The sequence below is a fragment of the Eschrichtius robustus genome, chromosome X, assembly GCF_028021215.1.
Source record: "Eschrichtius robustus isolate mEscRob2 chromosome X, mEscRob2.pri, whole genome shotgun sequence".
Taxonomy (NCBI): domain Eukaryota; kingdom Metazoa; phylum Chordata; class Mammalia; order Artiodactyla; family Eschrichtiidae; genus Eschrichtius; species Eschrichtius robustus.
In genome coordinates this window covers 50267329-50285057 of record NC_090845.1, presented here as the reverse complement: position 1 = coordinate 50285057, position 17729 = coordinate 50267329, and the positions used below count along the sequence as shown (strand labels likewise).

The following is a 17729-nucleotide window of genomic DNA, read 5'->3' as shown; positions in this document are numbered from 1 at the left end:
AAGCATTAAAGAAAATCAACAAACCCCAAATTGGTTCTTTGAAAAGATTAACAAACTCAACAAACTTTTAGCTAGATTAACCAAGAAAAAAAGAGAGAAAAAACTCAAATGAATACATTCAGGAATGGGGAGGAGCTGCAAGATGACGGAAGAGTAAGACGCGGCAATCACCTTCTTCCCACAAATATATCAGAAATACATCTACATGTGGAACAGCTCCTACAGAACACCTACTGAACGCTGGCAGAAAACCTCAGACCTCCTAAAAGGCAAGAAACCCCCCACGTACCTGGGTAGGGCAAAAGAAAAAAGAAAAAACAGAGACAAAAGAATAGGGACGGGACCTGCACCAGTAGGAGGGAGCTGTGAAGGAGGAAAGGTTTCACACACTAGGAAGCCACTTCACGGGGCAGAGATTGCGGGTGGCAGAGGGGGGAAGCTTCGGAGCCATGGAGGAGAGCGCAGCAACAGGGGTGCAGAGGGCAAAGCAGAGAGATTCCTGCACAGAGGATCAGTGCCAAACAGCACTTACCAGCCCGAGAGGCTTGTCTACTCACCCGCCAGGGCGGGCGGGGGCTGGGAGCTGAGGCTCCAGCTTCGGTCAGATCCCAGGGAGAGGACTGGGGTTGGCTGCATAAACACAGCCTGAAGGGGGCTAGTGCACCACGGCTAGACAAAAGGGAGTCTGGGAAAAGGTCTGGAACTGCCGAAGAGGCAAGAGACTTTTTCTTGCCTCTTTGTTTCCTGGTGCACGAGGAGAGGGGATTAAGAGTGCCGCTTAAAGGAGCTCCAGAGACGGACGTGAGCCGCGGCTATCAGCACAGACCACAGAGATGGGCATGAGACGCTAAGGCTGCTGCTGCAGCCACCAAGAAGCCTGTGTGCAAGCACAGGTCACTAACCACACCTCCCCTCCCGGGAGCCTGTGCAGCCTGCCACTGCCAGGGTTGCATGATCCAGGAACAACTTCCCCAGGAGAACACACAGTGTGCCTCAGGCTGTTGCAACGTCACTCTGGCCTCTGCCGCCACAGGCTCGTCCTGCACTCCGTACCCCTCCAGCCCCCTGGCCTGAGTGAGCCAGAGCCCCCTAATCACCTGCTCCTTTAACCGCATCCTGTCTGAGCGAAGAACAGAAGCCCTCAGGTGACCTACACGCAGAGACAGGGCCAAATCCAAAGCTGAATCCCAGGAGCTGTACGAACAAAGAAGACAAAGGGAAATCTCTCCCAGCAGCCTCAGGAGAAGTGGATTAAATCTCCACAGTCAACTTGATTTACCCTGCATCTGTGGAATACGTGAATAGACAACGAATCATCCCAAATTGAGGAAGTGGACTTTGGGAGCAACGATAAATATATATATTTTCCCTTTTTCTCTTTTTGTGAGTGTGTATGTGTATGCTTCTGTGTGTGATTTTTTCTGTATAGCTTTGCTTTTACCATTTGTCCTAGGGTTCTGTCTGTCCGGTTTTTTTTGTTTGTTTTTGTTTTTTTTTGTTGTTTCGTTTGTTTTTTTTTAGTATAGTTTTCAGCAGTTGATATCATTGGTGGATTTGTTTTCTGGTTTGCTTGTTCTCTTCTTTATTTCTTTCTCTTCTAATTACTTAAAATTTTTTTAATAATTATTTTTTATCTTTTATTTATCTTATTTTATTTTATTTTATTTTTCTTTCTTTCTTTCTTTCTTTCTTTCTTTCTTTCTTTCTTTCTTTCTTTCTCGCTTTTATTTTGAGCCATGTGGATGACAAGCTCTTGCTGCTCCAGCCAAGGGTCAGGGCTGTGTGTCTCAGGGGGGAAAGCCAAGTTCAGGACATTGGTCCACCAGAGACATCCCAGCTCCATGTAATATCAAATGGTGAAAATCTCCCAGAGATCTCCATCTCAATGCCAAGACCCAGCTCCACTCAACGACCAGCAAGCTACAATGCTGGGCACCCCATACCAAAAAACTAGCAAGACAGGAACACAACCCCACCCATTAGCAGAGAGGCTTCCTGAAATCATAAGGTTACAAACGCCCCAAAACACACCACCAGACGTGGACCTGCCCAGCAGAAAGACAAGATCCAGCCTCATCCACCAGAACACAGGCACTAGTCCCCTCCACCAGGAAGCCTACACAACCCACTGAACCAAACTTAGCCACTGGGGGCAGACACCAAAAACAACAGGAACTACCAACCTGCAGCCTGTGAAAAGGAGACCCCAAAATCAGTAAGTTAAGCAAAATGAGAAGACATGGAAATACACAGCAGATGAAGGAGCAAGGTAAATACCCACCAGACCTAACAAATGAAGAAGAAATAGGCAGTCTACCTGAAAAAGAATTCAGAATAATGATAGTAAAGATGATCCAAAATCTTGGAAATAGAATAGATAAAATAAAAGAAACGTTTAAAAAGGACCTAGAAGAACTAAAGAGCAAACAAACAATGATGAACAACACAATAAATGAAATTTAAAATTCTCTAGAAGGGATCAATAGCACAATAACTGAGGCAGAAGAACGGGTAAGTGACCTGGAAGATAAAATAGTGGAAATAACTACTGCAGAGCAGAATAAAAAAAAAAGAATGAAAAGAATTGAGGACAGTCTCAGAGACTTCTGGGACAATATTAAATGCACCAACATGCGAATAATAGGGGTCTCAGATGAAGAAGTGAAAAAGAAAGGGACTGAGAAAATATTTGAAGAGATTATAGTTGTAAACTTGCCTCATATGGGAAAGGAAATAGTTAATCAAGTCCAGGAAGCACAGAGAGTCACATACAGGATAAATCCTAGGAGAAACATGCCAAGACACATATTAATCAAACTATCAAAAATTAAATACAAAGAAAAAATATTAAAAGCAACAAGGGAAAAACAACAAATAGCATACAAGGGAATCCCCAAAAGGTTAACAGCTGATCGTTCAGCAGAAATTCTGCATGCCAGAAAGGACTGGCAGGACATATTTAAAGTGATGAAAGGGAAGAACCTACAACCAAGATTACTCTATCCAGCAAGGATCTCATTCAGATTTGATGGAGAAATTAAAACATTTACAGACAAGCAAAAGCTAAGAGAATTCAACACCACCAAAACAGCTTTACAAAAAATGCTAAAGGAACTTCTATAGGCAGGAAGCAGAAGAGAAGGAAAAGACCTACAATAACAAACCCAAAACAATTAAGAAAATGGTAATAGGAACATACATATCGATAATTAACTTAAATGTAAATGGATTAAGTGCTCCAATCAAAAGACATACACTGGCTGAATGGATACAAAAAGAAGACCCGTACATATGCTGTCTACAAGAGACCCACTTCAGACCTAGGGACACATACAGACTGAAAGAGAGGGGATGGAAAAAGATATTCCATGCAAATGGAAATCAAAAGAAAGCTGGAGTAGCAATACTCATATCAGACAAAATAGATTTTAAAACAAAGACTATTACAACATACAAAGAAGGACACTACATAATGATCAAGGGATCAATCCAAGAGAACATATAACAATTTTAAATATTTATGCACCCAAAATAAGAGTACCTCAATACATAAGGCAAATACTAACAGCCATAAAAGGGGAAATTGACAGTAACACAATCATAGTAGGGGACTTTAACACCCCGCTTTCACCAATGGACAGATCATCCAAAATGAAAATAAATAAGGAAACACAAGCTTTAAATGACACATTAAACAAGATGGACTTAATTGATATTTATAGGACATTCCATCCAAAAACAACAGAATACACTTTCGTCTCAAGTGCACATGGAACATTCTCCAGGATAGATCATATCTTGGGTAACACATCAAGCCTTGGTAAATTTAAGAAAATTGAAAGTATCTTTTCTGACCACAATGCTATGAGACTAGATATCAATTACAGGAAAAAATCTGTAAAAAATACAAACACATGGAGGCTAAACATTACACTGCTTAATAACCAAGAGATCATTGAAGAAATCAAAGAGAAAATCAAAAAATACCTAGAAACAAATGACAATGAAAACACGACAACCCAAAAACTATGGGATGCAGCAAAAGCAGTTCTAAGAGGGAATTTTATAGCAATACAATCCTACCTTAAGAAACAAGAAACATCTCAAATAAACAACCTAACCTTACACTTAAAGCAATTAGAGAAAGAAGAACAAAAAGACCCCAAAGTTAGCAGAAGGAAACAAGTCATAAAGATCAGATAAAAAATAAATGAAAAAGAAATGAAGGAAACGATAGCAAAGATCAATAAACCAAAAGCTTGTTCTTTGAGAAGATAAACAAAGTTGATAAACCATTAGCCAGACTCATCAAGAAGAAAAGGGAGAAGACTCAAATCAATAGAATTAGAAATGAAAAAGTGGAAGTAACAGCTGACACTGCAGAAATACAAAGGATCATGAGAGATTACTACAAGCAACTATATGCCAATAAAATGGACAACCTGGAAGAAATGGATAAATTCTTAGAAATGCACAACCTTCTGAGACTGAACCAGGAAGAATTAGAAAATATGAACAGACCAATCACCAGCACTGAAATTGAAACTGTGATTAAAAATCTTCCGACAAACAAAAGCCCAGGACCAGATGGCTTCACAGTCGAATTCTATCAAACGTTTGGAGAAGAGCTAACACCTATCCTTCTCAAACTCTTCCAAAGTATAACAGAGGAAGGAACACTCCCAAACTGATTCTACAAGGCCACCATCACCCTGATACCAAAACCAGACAAAGATCACACAAAAGAGAAAACTACAGGACAATATCACTGATGAACATAGATGCAAAAATCCTCAATGAAGTACTAGCAAACGGAATCCAACAGCACATTAAAAGGATCAGACACCATGATCAAGTGGGGTTTATCCCAGGAATGCAAGGATTCTTCAATAGCCACAAATCAATGTGATAAACCATATTAACAAATTGAAGAATTAAAACCATATGATCATCTCAATAGATGCAGAGAAAGCTTTCAACAAAATTCAACACCCATTTATGATAAAAACCCTCCACAGAGTAGGCATAGGGGGGACTTACCTCAACATAATAAAGACCATATATGACAAACCCATGGCCAACATCATCCTCAATAGTGAAAAACTGAAACCATTTCCACTAAGATCAGGAACAAAACAAGGTTGTCCACTCTCACCACTATTATTCAACATAGTTTTGGAAGTTTAAGCCACAGCAATCAGAGAAGAAAAAGAAATAAAAGGAATCCAAATTGGAAAAGAAGAAGTAAAGCTGTCACTGTTTGCAGATGTCATGGTACTATACATAGAGAATCCTAAAGATATTACCAGAAAACTACTAGAGCTAATCAATGAATCTGGTAAAGTAGCAGGATACAAAATTAATGCACAGGAATCTCTTGCATTCCTATACACTAATGATGAAAAATCTGAAAGTGAAATTAAGAAAACACTCCCATTTACCATTGCAACAAAGAGAATAAAATATCTAGGAATAAACCTACCTAAGGACACAAAAGACCTGTATGCAGAAAACTATAAGACACTGGTGAAAGAAATTAAAGATGATACATAGATGGTGAGATATACCATGTTCTTTGATTGGAAGAATCAACATTGTGAAAATGACTGTACTACCCAAAGCAATCTACAGATTCAATGCAATCCCTATCAAACTACCACTGGCATTTTTCACAGAACTAGAACAAAAAATTTCACAATTTGTATGGAAACACAAAAGACCCCGAATAGCCAAAGCAATCTTCAGAAAGAAAAACGGAGCTGAACGATTTAGGTTCCTGGACTTCAGACAATACTACAAAGCTACAGTAATCAAGACAGTATGGTACTGGCACAAAAACAGAAATATAGATCAATGGAACAGTTTAGAAAGCCCAAAGATAAACCCACACATATATGGTCACCTTATCTCTGATAAAGGAGGCAAGAATATACAATGGAGAAAAGACAGCCTCTTCAATATGTGGTGCTGGGAAAACTGGACAGCTACATATAAAAGAATGAAATTAGAACACTCCCTAACACCATACACAAAAATAAACTCAAAATGGACTAAAGACCTAAATGTAAGGCCAGACACTATCAAACTCTTAGAGGAAAACATAGGCAGAACACTCTATGACATAAATCACAGCAAGATCCTTTTTGACCCACCTCCTAGAGAAATGAAATTAAAAACAAAAAAACGAATGGGACTAAAGGAAACTTCAAAGCTTTTGCACAGCAATGGAAACCATAAACAAGACGAAAAGACAACCCTCAGAATGGGAGAAAATATTAAAATATTTGCAAATGAAGCAACTGACAAAGGATTAATCTCCAAAATTTACAAGCAGCTCATGCAGCTCAATATCAAAAGAATAAACCACCCAATCCAAAAATGGGCAGAAGCCCTAAGTAGATATTTCTCCAAAGAAGACATACAGATTGCCAACAAACACATGAAAGAATGCTCAACATCATTAATCATTAGAGAAATGCAGATCAAAACTGTAATGCGATATCATCTCACACCAGTCAGAATGGCTATCATCAAAAAACCTACAAACAATAAATGCTGGAGAGGGTGTGGAGAAAAGGGAACCCTCATACACTGTTGGTGGGAATGTAAATTGACACAGCCACTATGGAGAACAGTATGGAGGTTCCTCAAAAAACTAAAAATAGAACTACTATACAAACCAGCAATCCCACTACTGGGCATATACCCTGAGAAAACCACAATTCAAAAAGAGTCATGTACCACAATATTCACTGAAGCTCTATTTACAATAGCCAGGGCATGGAAGCAACCCAAGTGTCCATTGACAGATGAATGGATAAAGAAGATGTGACACATATATACAATGGAGTATTACTCAGCCATAAAAAGGAACGAAATTGAGTTATTTGTAGTGAGGTGGATGGAGTTAGAGTCTGTCATACAGAGTGAAGTAAGTCAGAAAGAGAAAAACAAATACCGTATGCTAACACATATACATGGAATCTAAAAGAAATAAAAAATGGTCATGAAGAACCTAGGGGCAAGATGGGAATAAAGACGCAGACCTACTAGAAAATGGACTTGAGGACATGGGGATGGGGAAGGGTAAGTTGGGACGAAGTGAGAGAGTGGTAGTGTATATATGGACATATATACATTTCCAAATGTAAAATAGATAGCTAGTGGGAAGCAGTCACATAGCACAGGGAGATCAGCTCGGCGCTTTGTGACCAGCTAGAAGGGTGGGATAGGGAGGGTGGAAGGGAGGGAGACGCAAGAGGGAAGAGATATGGGGATATATGTATATGTATAGCTGATTCGCTTCGTTATAATGCAGAAACTAACACACCATTGTAAAGCAATTATACTCCAATAAAAACGTTAAAGTAAATAAATAAATAAATTCAGGAATGAAAGATGGGTATTACTACTGACTTTATGGAAATAAAAATAATTATAATGGAGTGCTATGAGCAACGGTATGCCAAGACAGTAGATGACTTATACGAAATGGACAAATTATTAAAGTAATACAAACTCCCAAAACTGACTCAAGAAGAAATCTAATTGATCTATAGCAAGTAAAGAGATTAATTAAGTAACCAAAATAACTTGCCACAAGGAAAAGTCCAGGATTTGATGGTTTTACTGGAGAATTTTACCAAACATTTAAAGAATTAACACCAATTCTTCAAAAGCTGTTTCATAAAATAGGAGGGAATATTTCCTAATTCATTCCTTGAGTATTTCTGTGATACCAAAGGCAGACAAAGATATCAGAGAGAAATAAAATTATAGCCCAATATTTTATGAATATAGATGCAAAAATCTTCAACAAGATATTAGCAAATTGAATCCAGAAAAATATAAAAGATTATACACTGTCACCAAGTTAGCTTTATTATAGGAATGCAGTGTTAATTAGACCTCTGAAAATCAAGTAGTGTAATACACCACATCGCTAGAATAAAGGACCAAAACCACATGATCATCTCAGTGCACATAGAAAAGGCAATTGAAATACTAAACACTCCTTCATAATAAAACCACACAACAAACTAAGAATACAAGAGAATTTCCTCAGTCAGATAAAGGACATCTATGAAAAACTCATGGCTAATATTGCACTTAATGGTGAAAGATTGTATGTTAATCCACTAAAATCAGAAACAAGAGAAGGATGTCTATTATCACTTCATCTTTTCAAAATTGTACTAGAAGTTCTAGTGAGGGTAATTAGACAAGAAAAAGAAATAAAAGACCCCCCAGATTGCGGAGGGAGACACAAGAGGGAGGAGATATTGGGATATATGTATATGTAAAGATGCTAAATAAATAAATAAATAAAATTAAAAAGAAAAAAAAAGAAAAGAAATAAAACTATCTTTATTTGCAGATGACATGATTTTACATGTAGAATATTCCAAGAAATCCACTAAAAATCTATTAGTACTAATAAATGAGCTCAGCGATGTTGCAGGATACATGATCAATATATAAAAAATTATATTTCCATAAAGAAGCAAGAACAAGCAAAATGAAATTAATAGAAACAATTCAATTTACAATAGCGTCAAAAATACTTAGGAATACTTAAAAGAAATGCAAAACATATACTCTGAAAACTTACACTGTTGAAATTAAAGAGGACCTAAATAAATGGAACAACAACCCATGTTCATGGACCTAAGACTTAATGTTAAGATGTCAGTATTCTCTAACTGGTCTACAGATTCAACACAGCCCTATCAAAATCTCAGCTGACTTCTTTGCAGAAATTGACAAGTTGATCCTAAAGTTCATATGGAAATTCAAGGGGCGTAGAAGAGCCAAAATCATCCTGAAAAAGAAGAACAAAGTTGGAGGACTCACACTTCCCAATTTCCAAACTTAATTTTTAAAAACTATAGTAATAAAGACAGTGTTGTACTGGCATAAGGATATATATATATAAACCATTGAAACAGAACTGAAAACTCAGACATAAACTCTCTAATTTATGGTCAATTGATTTTCATCAAGGCTGCCAAAACAAGTCAGAGGTAGAAAGAAGTCTTTTCAACAAATGGTGCTGGAACAACTGAAAATCCACATGCAGAGAATGCAGTTGGACTCCTACCTCACACCATATGCAAAAATTAACTCAAAATGGGTTAAAGACCTAAATGTAAGAGCTAAAACTATAAAAGTCTTAGAAGAAGAAAACCTAGGCATAAATTTTTGTGACATTGGATTAGACAATGGCTTCAGGGACATGACACCTAAGGCACAAACAACAAAAGAAAAAATAAGTAAATTAGACTTCATTAAAATTAAGAACTTTTGTGCTTCAAAAGACACTATCAAGAAAGTGAAAAGATAGCTCGCAGAATGGGAATAAATATTTGCAAACCATATATTTGACAAGAGTCTAGTTCCAAGAATATAAAAAGGAAAAATCAACCCAAATAAAAAGACTAATAACCCAGTTTAAAAACGAGCAAAGAATCTGAATAGACTTTTCTCCAAAGAAGATATACAAATGGCCAGTAAATACATGAAAAGATGCTCAACATCATTAGGCATTAATAAAATGCAAATGGGACTCACAGTGATATATCATTTCATACACACTTAGGATGACTATAATTTTAAAAATGTTAGTGAGGATATAGAGAAATTAGAATGTTCATATGTTGCTTTTGGGAATGTAAAATGTGAAGCCACTTTGAAAACCAGTTTAGCAGTTCCTCAAAACATTATAGATAGAATTACCAGAGGACTCAACATTTCCACTCCTAGGTATATATTCAAGAGAAATGAAAACATATGTGCACACAAAAACTTGTGCAAGAATGTTCATGACAGCATTACTCATAATAGCCAAAAGCAGAAACAAACCAAATTTCCATCAGTTCATGAATGGATAAACAAAATGTGGTGTATCTAGATAATGGAATACTATTCAGCTATAAAAAGGAATGAAGTACCTACACATGCTACAACATAGGTTAACTTTGAAAATGTTATGCCCAATGGAAGAAGTCAGTTACAAAATGCCACATATTGTATGATTCCATTAATGTGAAATGTCCAGAATAGGCAAAACTATGGAAAAAATAAGTAGATTTTAGTGGTTGCCAGTGGCTGAGAGGACAGGGGAATCTGGAACGACACTAAAGGGGATGGGGTTTCTTTTGGGGGTGATGAAATGTTCTGGAATTAGTAATGATGGTATACAACCATGCAAATATACTAAAAACCACTAAGTTGTACACTTTAAAATGGTGAGTTTTATGGTATGTGAATTATATCTCTATCAAAAACATTTTTCTTATACCAGTCAGAATGGCCATCATTAAAGAGTCTACAAATAATAAATGCTGGAGAGGATGTGGAGAAAAAGGAAACCTCCTATACTGTTGGTGGGAATGTAAATTGGTGCAACTACTGTGGAGAACAGTATGGAGGTTCTTTACAAAGTTAAAAATAGAGTTACCATATGATCCTGTAATCCCACTCTTGGGCATATATCCAGAGAAAAATCTAATTTGAAAATATACATGCATTCCAACGTTCATAGCAACACTATTTACAATAGCCAAGACATGGAAGCAACCTAAGTGTCCATCAGCAGATGAATGAATAAAGAAGATGTGGTACATATATACAATCGACTATTACTCTGCCATAAAAAAGAATGAAATAATGCCATTTGCAGCAACATGGATGAACTTAGAGATTATCATGTTAAGTGAAGTAAGTCAGACAGAGAAAGACAAATATCATATGATATCACTTATAAGTGGAATCTAAAAAAATGATACAAATGAACTTCTTTACAAAACAGAAATAGACTCACAAACAGAAAACAAACATGGTTACCAAAGGGGATAGCAGGGGTGAGGGGGAGAGATAAATTAGGAGTTTGGGATTAACATATACAAACATATATAAAATAGATAAACAACAAGGGCTTACTGTATAGCACAGGGAACTATATTCAATATCTTGTAATAACCTATAATGGAAAAGAATCTGAAAAAGAATACATATATACATATGCTGAATCACTTTGCTGTACAGTTGAAACTAAAACTAACACAACACTGTAAATTAACTTACTTCAATAAAAATGGTTAAAAACATTTTTAAAAAGTGTAAGAAAGATATACCAGGCAAATATAAAGCTAAATAAAGCAAATATATATATATACATATATATTAATATCAGGAAAAAATTGTAGGACAAAATGCCAATGATACTAGATTACCAGAAATAATTTCCTTACACATTGATAAGTATTCAATATACCAGAAATATGTAGCAATTCTAAATTTGGAACTATTTACAAAGCTTCAAAATTGACATGGTTACAAGGAGACATTAACAAATTTTCCATATCAACAAGCAGACAACATCCTGGAAGAATATAGAGCATTTGAGCCAGATTAACAAACATGACTTAATTGAAGTATATAGTACTCTGAACCCAGTTGTAAAATGTGCATTTTTTCAAGTTCTCATGGAATTTTTACCAAAAATTATCACACGTTGGTCCATAAAGCAAATCTCGATAGATTTCAAACAATTGAAATCATACAAAGTTTGTTCTCTAAGGAGAATGGAATTAAACTGGAAATGGCAAGGGCACTGATCTGTCAAAACAGAAGCTGGCCCAAGGGCTTGGCACCAATTGGTAGAGGCCTCCTTCTGTGTCAGGCATTAACCCTTTAGTTGCTAGATGATAATCTGTAGGTCTTAGCAGTCCTAGGAAAGGGACTGAGGTGGCCAGGGCAACTGGGTAAGTGATGGAGAAACTAAGAAAGCCTGGAGCAGTGCCTATTTACCAAATGGTCAGGAAATATTTTTAAAATTCATATGTCCATACAATTGTGCATCTGTGGAATATCAGCCCTGTTTAGTAGGCCAATAATAGAATCAGATGCTTATATTCAAAAGGAAGAAAGTCTGAAAATTAATAAGCTGTGCATCCAACTCCAGAAATTAAAAAAAGAACAACAGAATAAATCCAAGTAAAGTGAAAAGAAAAGAATAATGATAAGGAAAATAGCTAAATAAAAAACAAAGGACATCACAGAAAGAATCAGAAAGCCAAAAGTTGACTATTTTAAAAAACTTATAAAAGTGACAAACTTTTGGCAAGATTGATCAAGAGGAAGAAAGAGAAGGTACAAATAAACAAGGATAAGAGGATATAATGGCAAATGCAACAGAGGTTTTTTAAAATACGGAGATAAGAAGTTTATGCAAATAAATTTGAAAAATGACATGAAATAGAAAAATTCCTAGAAAACCATAATTTAACAACACTGACAAGAAGAAATAACAAACTAGAATGATTCTATAGCTATTTAAAAGGCTGTATCCATTAAAATTTTTCTTACAAAGAAGACACCAAGCCCGGATGTTTTTACCTGGAAGTTGTGCTAAATATTTAAAGAAAAAATGGTTCCTTGGACAAACTCTGTGAGAAAATAGAATGAAAGGAAATAATTCCCACTTCATTTTATGACACAAAAGTCAAACAGGGAACTGGAACTATGAGAATGGAAAATGTACAGGTCACTCTCATTCATAAACAAAATGCCAAATTCCTGAACAAAATATTAATGAACTAAATCCAGCAGTTTTTATTTATCCTAGGATTGCAAGATAAGTTCCAAACAAGAAAAATCTCTAATGTAATTCACATTAACAGATTAAAATAGAAAATCAACCTGTCATCTCAGTGGATACAGAAAACATGTTTATAAAATTCAACATCTACTCATCTTTAAAAAATCCTAATAGATAAGTAGGACTACATCAAATTAAAAACTTCTGTATAGCAGAGGAAACAACAAAATGAAAGCCAACCTGTGGGATGGTAGAAAATGTTTGCAAACCTTATATCTGATAAAGAGTTAATATCCAAAATATATAGGGAACTACTACAACCCAACAGCCAAAAACCAAATACCTACTTTAAAAATGGGCATGAGCCTGAATAGATATTTCTTCTATCTATAAGGAAGACATACAGATGGACAACAGGTATATGAAAAGATGCTCAACATCATCAATTATCAAGGAAATGCAAATCAAAACCACAGTGAGATATCATCTTACACTAGTTAGGATGGCTATCCTAAAAAAATGAAATACAACTGTTGACATGGATGTGGAAATAAAGGAAAACCTCATACATTGTTGGTGGGAATGTTAATCGGTGTTGCTATGGAAAGCAGTATGGTGAATCCTCCAAATGTTAAAAAGAGAACTATTATGTGACCCAGCAATCTCCCTTCTGGGTATATATCCAAAGAAAATGAAATCAGGATCTCAAAGAGATACCTACACTCTCATATTCACCGCAGCATTATTCACAATGGTCAAGATATGGAAGTAACCTAAGTGCCCACTGGTGAATGAATGGATAAAGAAAATGTACATATACATGCATATATGTAATGGAATATTATTCGGGCCTTAAAAAGAAAGAAATCCTGCCATTTGCAACACCATGGATGAAACTGGAGAATATTATACTAAGTGATATAAACCAAGAACAGAATGACAAATACTGCTTGATACCACATATGTGAAGGATCTAAAAATGTCAAACTCATAAAAGCAAAAAATAGAATGGTGGTTGCTAGGGGCTGGGATGGGGCAGGGGAAATGAGAAGGTATTAGTCAAATGGTACAAAGTTTTGGTTATGCAAGAAAAATACATCTTAGAAATCTACTGTACAGCATAGTGCCTATAGTTAATAATATTTTACACATTAAGAATTGCTAAGAAGGTAAATCTTTTGTTAAATAATTATTATTGGATAATAATAATAGTAAATAAAGTAGATAGGAGAAAAAAAAATCCTATTGGCAAACTAAGAACAAATTGGAACTTTCTTAACCTGTTAATGGTATCTACAAAAAAAAATTATAGCAAACTTACTCAATGGTGAAACTTTAAAAGCATTACCTTTAAAATTAGGTTCAACATAAACATGCACAGTACTAACATTTCTATTCGACGTTGGTGTGCATGTATCGAAGGTAGGAGGTCCCAGCAGTGCAGTAATATAAGAAAAAGAGATTTAAAAAAATAAGGATTGGAAGGGAAAAAAGAAAACTGTCATTTACATATAAATTATCAAAAATAATAAGAAAGTTTATCAGGTTTGCTAGTTGCAAATGCAATATACAAAAACCCCACAATTATATTTGTACTCATTAGCAATAAATTGGTATAAAATGTAATTTTCTAAGAAGGTATACAATAGCAACAAAAATAAGCAAAAAAAAGTCTTATAATGATGTATAAGCCCTTTTAACTTATAAAACTTCATTCAAATAACATCAAAAAAGTCTAAATAGAGAGGCACACCATGTTTACAGAAGACTCGATATCACGAAATGATATACAGATTGACTGTAACTCCAATCAAAATCCCAAAAGTTGTGTGTGTGTGTGTGCGTGTGTGTGTGTAACTTGAAAAACTGATTCCAAAATTTATGGAGACAAAAATCCTCATTACATAATTGTTCATAACCCAAAACGAAACTACCTAAAGGCACATCAATAGTAAGATGGATAAGTAAATCATGGGATATTCACAAAATGTAATATTACACAGCAAGGAGAATAAACAAACTACAACTGCATGCAACAATATTATACATGGCACAAAAAAACATAACACTGAATGCAAAAATCCAAGTCACAGATGAATATACACAGCTGTTCAAGCACTTTACACACGTTAATGCATTTAATCCTCAAAACCCTCATTAAGTGATTGTGTGCCTCCCCTCCCCCACTGCCCTCTGTGGGGGTGGGCATGTCTTCTAGAGAGGATGCTCCAAGCAGGAGGTAATTCAGATCTTTCTGGGGTAAATAGCCTGGCCTCCTCAGCAAGGGAGGTGAGGCAGACATTGCCCAGGGCACTATCTAAGTTTATTATATCTGCGGTCTGACATAATTCAGTCAATCACTAATGAGTTACTGTCTTGTATACACAGAGCCCCATGCTTGGCTATGGTGAAGGGTAGAGTGGAAGTAGCACAGAGCGACCATTTACTGAGTATCTGCTATGTGCCAGGCTTCGGGCTTGATGCTGGGGATATGATGGGCAAAAAGACCACATACCCACCTTCTTGCTTAAATAATAATAATAATAATATTTATTGAGTATTTACTATGCACTGGACATTCTTCTAAGCATTTTATATGCTTTAGCTCTCTAATCTTCACAACAACACTATTACTAACTTCTTTTGACAGATGAGGAAATGGAAGGACAGGTAAGTTAAGAGAATTGTCCAAGGTCACAGAAGCAGGAGGTGGCAGAGCTGGGACTCAAAGCTAGGCAGTCTGAATCACTGAATCACCTCAACAATATGGGGAAGTAGGTATTAATTCTGTCTTACAGCTGAGGAAAGACGGGCTCAGAAATAAAGTGAGCACATATTTATTTTGCACCCTCTATATGACAAACACTATAATAGGTGATTTATATCTATTATTTCTCCAACCTGAAAGACAGAGTTCCCAGGAATATAAGGGTCCTAACAATGGAGGACCCAGGTATGCAGAGAGTGGCTTGCCTGCTTGCCAGCTAAACCCAACAGCCCCTTAGAAAGGATAAAGAGTGGCTTGGTGAGTGAGGGTGGGGTGTAATTCTCAGTCTCATCCAGGCTCCTAGATCACCAGATGAGAGATTGAAACTGCTGGGGGAGAGGAGGAGGAAGAAGAACAGGAGGTTGGTTTTTACCCCTCTCCCTCTATCCACACCCTCCATTCTACATAGTATATTTAACATCCTACATCTTCCTGGATCCTCCCCTCACTAGCCCTGAGCCTGGACCTCCTCTAGCATTAGCATAGTGGAAGCTTGGTCAGCTGGTCCTTGAGATGTCTGGGTCCCACACTCCACAGCTGTCTTATCTCTGCACACCTTATGGCTCCTCAGGCCAAAATTCTTGGGCTGGCAGCACCTTGATCCGCAACTGTACCCTGTTATCTATGGGAAATGGTATACTCTACTTAAAAAATATATTTTACAGGTTTTGTTTGCTTCCCCTTTGAACCTGCTCTTTCTTAAATTTTCAAAGTGAACATTACACCAGCAGGCTTTCCCTGAATGTTTTCTCCCTCAAATCCCCAGAGCAGCAGAAGTGTTCATATGTGCCAAGAAGGCAATGAAGGAGACAGGACACCCAGCCTTTCCCAACCCAGTCAGAGGCTTATTAGAAGAGGCCTGAGAAAGGGGAGGAGCAAAACCGACCAATGATACGGTACTGTTGTGTACCCAGCACCTGTCCTCTGAGAAACAATGCCAGGAACCATCACCTTATTTCACCCAAGCACTATCAGACAGTACTAATTTTCAGACACTTCACTGAGGTCACCAAAATAAAACATTTAGGCTAACACTGAACTAGAAACGTCAAATTTCAAACAAGAAGTATTCCAAACAAGCTCTGGATAAGAAAGAAAAAATTACTAGTCAAAAATCCCTCTGATTAAGATGGTCTTTATATAATCCTCATTCTTTCTCTGTCTTCATCTCTCTCTTTCTTTCTTTCTCTACCTTTTTGACATTAGCCTCTTGCTATCTATCCTACAGCTATTTCATCCAGCTGCTCATCTATTCCAACTTTCAGGTTGGGGAGGGGGTGGTTGGGGGGCATGTCCTTTGCTCTTCTACATCCACTCTACCACCACCACCTTGAAGCCCACGGAAGCAAACCCCACTTACAGCCCCTCCTGCGTTGCAGCCTGCTGTTGCCACCGTTGTGTGGAATCCAGATCTTCTGCAATCTGGTTTGGGTGAGTTCTCCCATCTCTCGAGACATCTTAGGCGTCGCAGCTAATGACACCACTGTCCACAAGGTACCGGGCCTCACTTTGTCTTATTAGCTGTCTCTTCTGTTGCTGTGGTCACAGCAGGTGGTGGACAGAGTTGTGACAGGGAGGTGTGCTGGGGTTCTGAGCCCTCTAGCAGCCTGTCTCCAGCCCCTCTCCTGTCTCCTAGTCATTGCCTGCCTTGTCTGCCTCTGCTCCTGTATGTACCAGTGGGGGCTTGGGTGCAGAGGAGAGGTTGGACAGAGGTCAGCAGAGGCCTCTGAACTCCAAGGGCTGTGTACATAGGAGATAAGTTGGAGCCCAGCAAGGAAGGCAGCCAGCAAGACAGCCCAGGTCTGGCCAGTCACTTCCCTCCAATGAAGACAGGACTAGTAGAGTATGCAAATAAAAGACCGAAGATCATGTGCTTATATCCTGTGTGGGATGGGGAGGCAAAGGTGATGCAGGCAGATCTCAGCAGCTTTCATAGCTTCGAAATAAAAAACAGGCCCAAGTAGAATGTCAAGTTCCAACCCAGAAACAGAGATCCACATCAGAAATGCAAGATTCCCAAGTACAAACACACAAACACAAAGTCCCTACTGAAAAACGCAATGTTTTGAGCTAGCAATCCTAGGTCTGAACTGGAAGTGGAAGGGTTACTGCCTCAATGCCCTCCCCCGCAAATGGCATTGCAACCCTTGTCTTCCCTGAATTCTGCTACCTTTCCTACCGAAGGACCTCTCTCTCCTAAAATGTGCTGCCCAGGACACTCTTGAAGAGATGGGCACTATCTGATCATCTTTATGCTCTCTCCAGCCAAAGCTAAATAAATCAGAGTAAATCGGACACCTTGGGAAGAGAAGTGAATGCAGCCATTGCTAGGGGGAGAGATGATAAGCACTGTTCACATGA

General features: G+C 37.5%; 1 protein-coding gene across 3 annotated transcripts in view; it reads right to left on the bottom strand.

Moving 5' to 3' along the window:
* Positions 1-16825, bottom strand: part of PFKFB1 (6-phosphofructo-2-kinase/fructose-2,6-biphosphatase 1) — a 61090-nt gene extending 44265 nt beyond the window's left edge. For all 3 annotated transcript variants that reach the window (XM_068534198.1, XM_068534196.1, XM_068534199.1), the window contains exon 1: positions 16729-16825. In XM_068534198.1, coding sequence (XP_068390299.1) covers positions 16729-16825 — 97 coding nt within the window. The remainder of the gene's footprint in view (positions 1-16728) is intronic.
* Between the last annotated feature and the right edge of the window lie 904 nt (positions 16826-17729).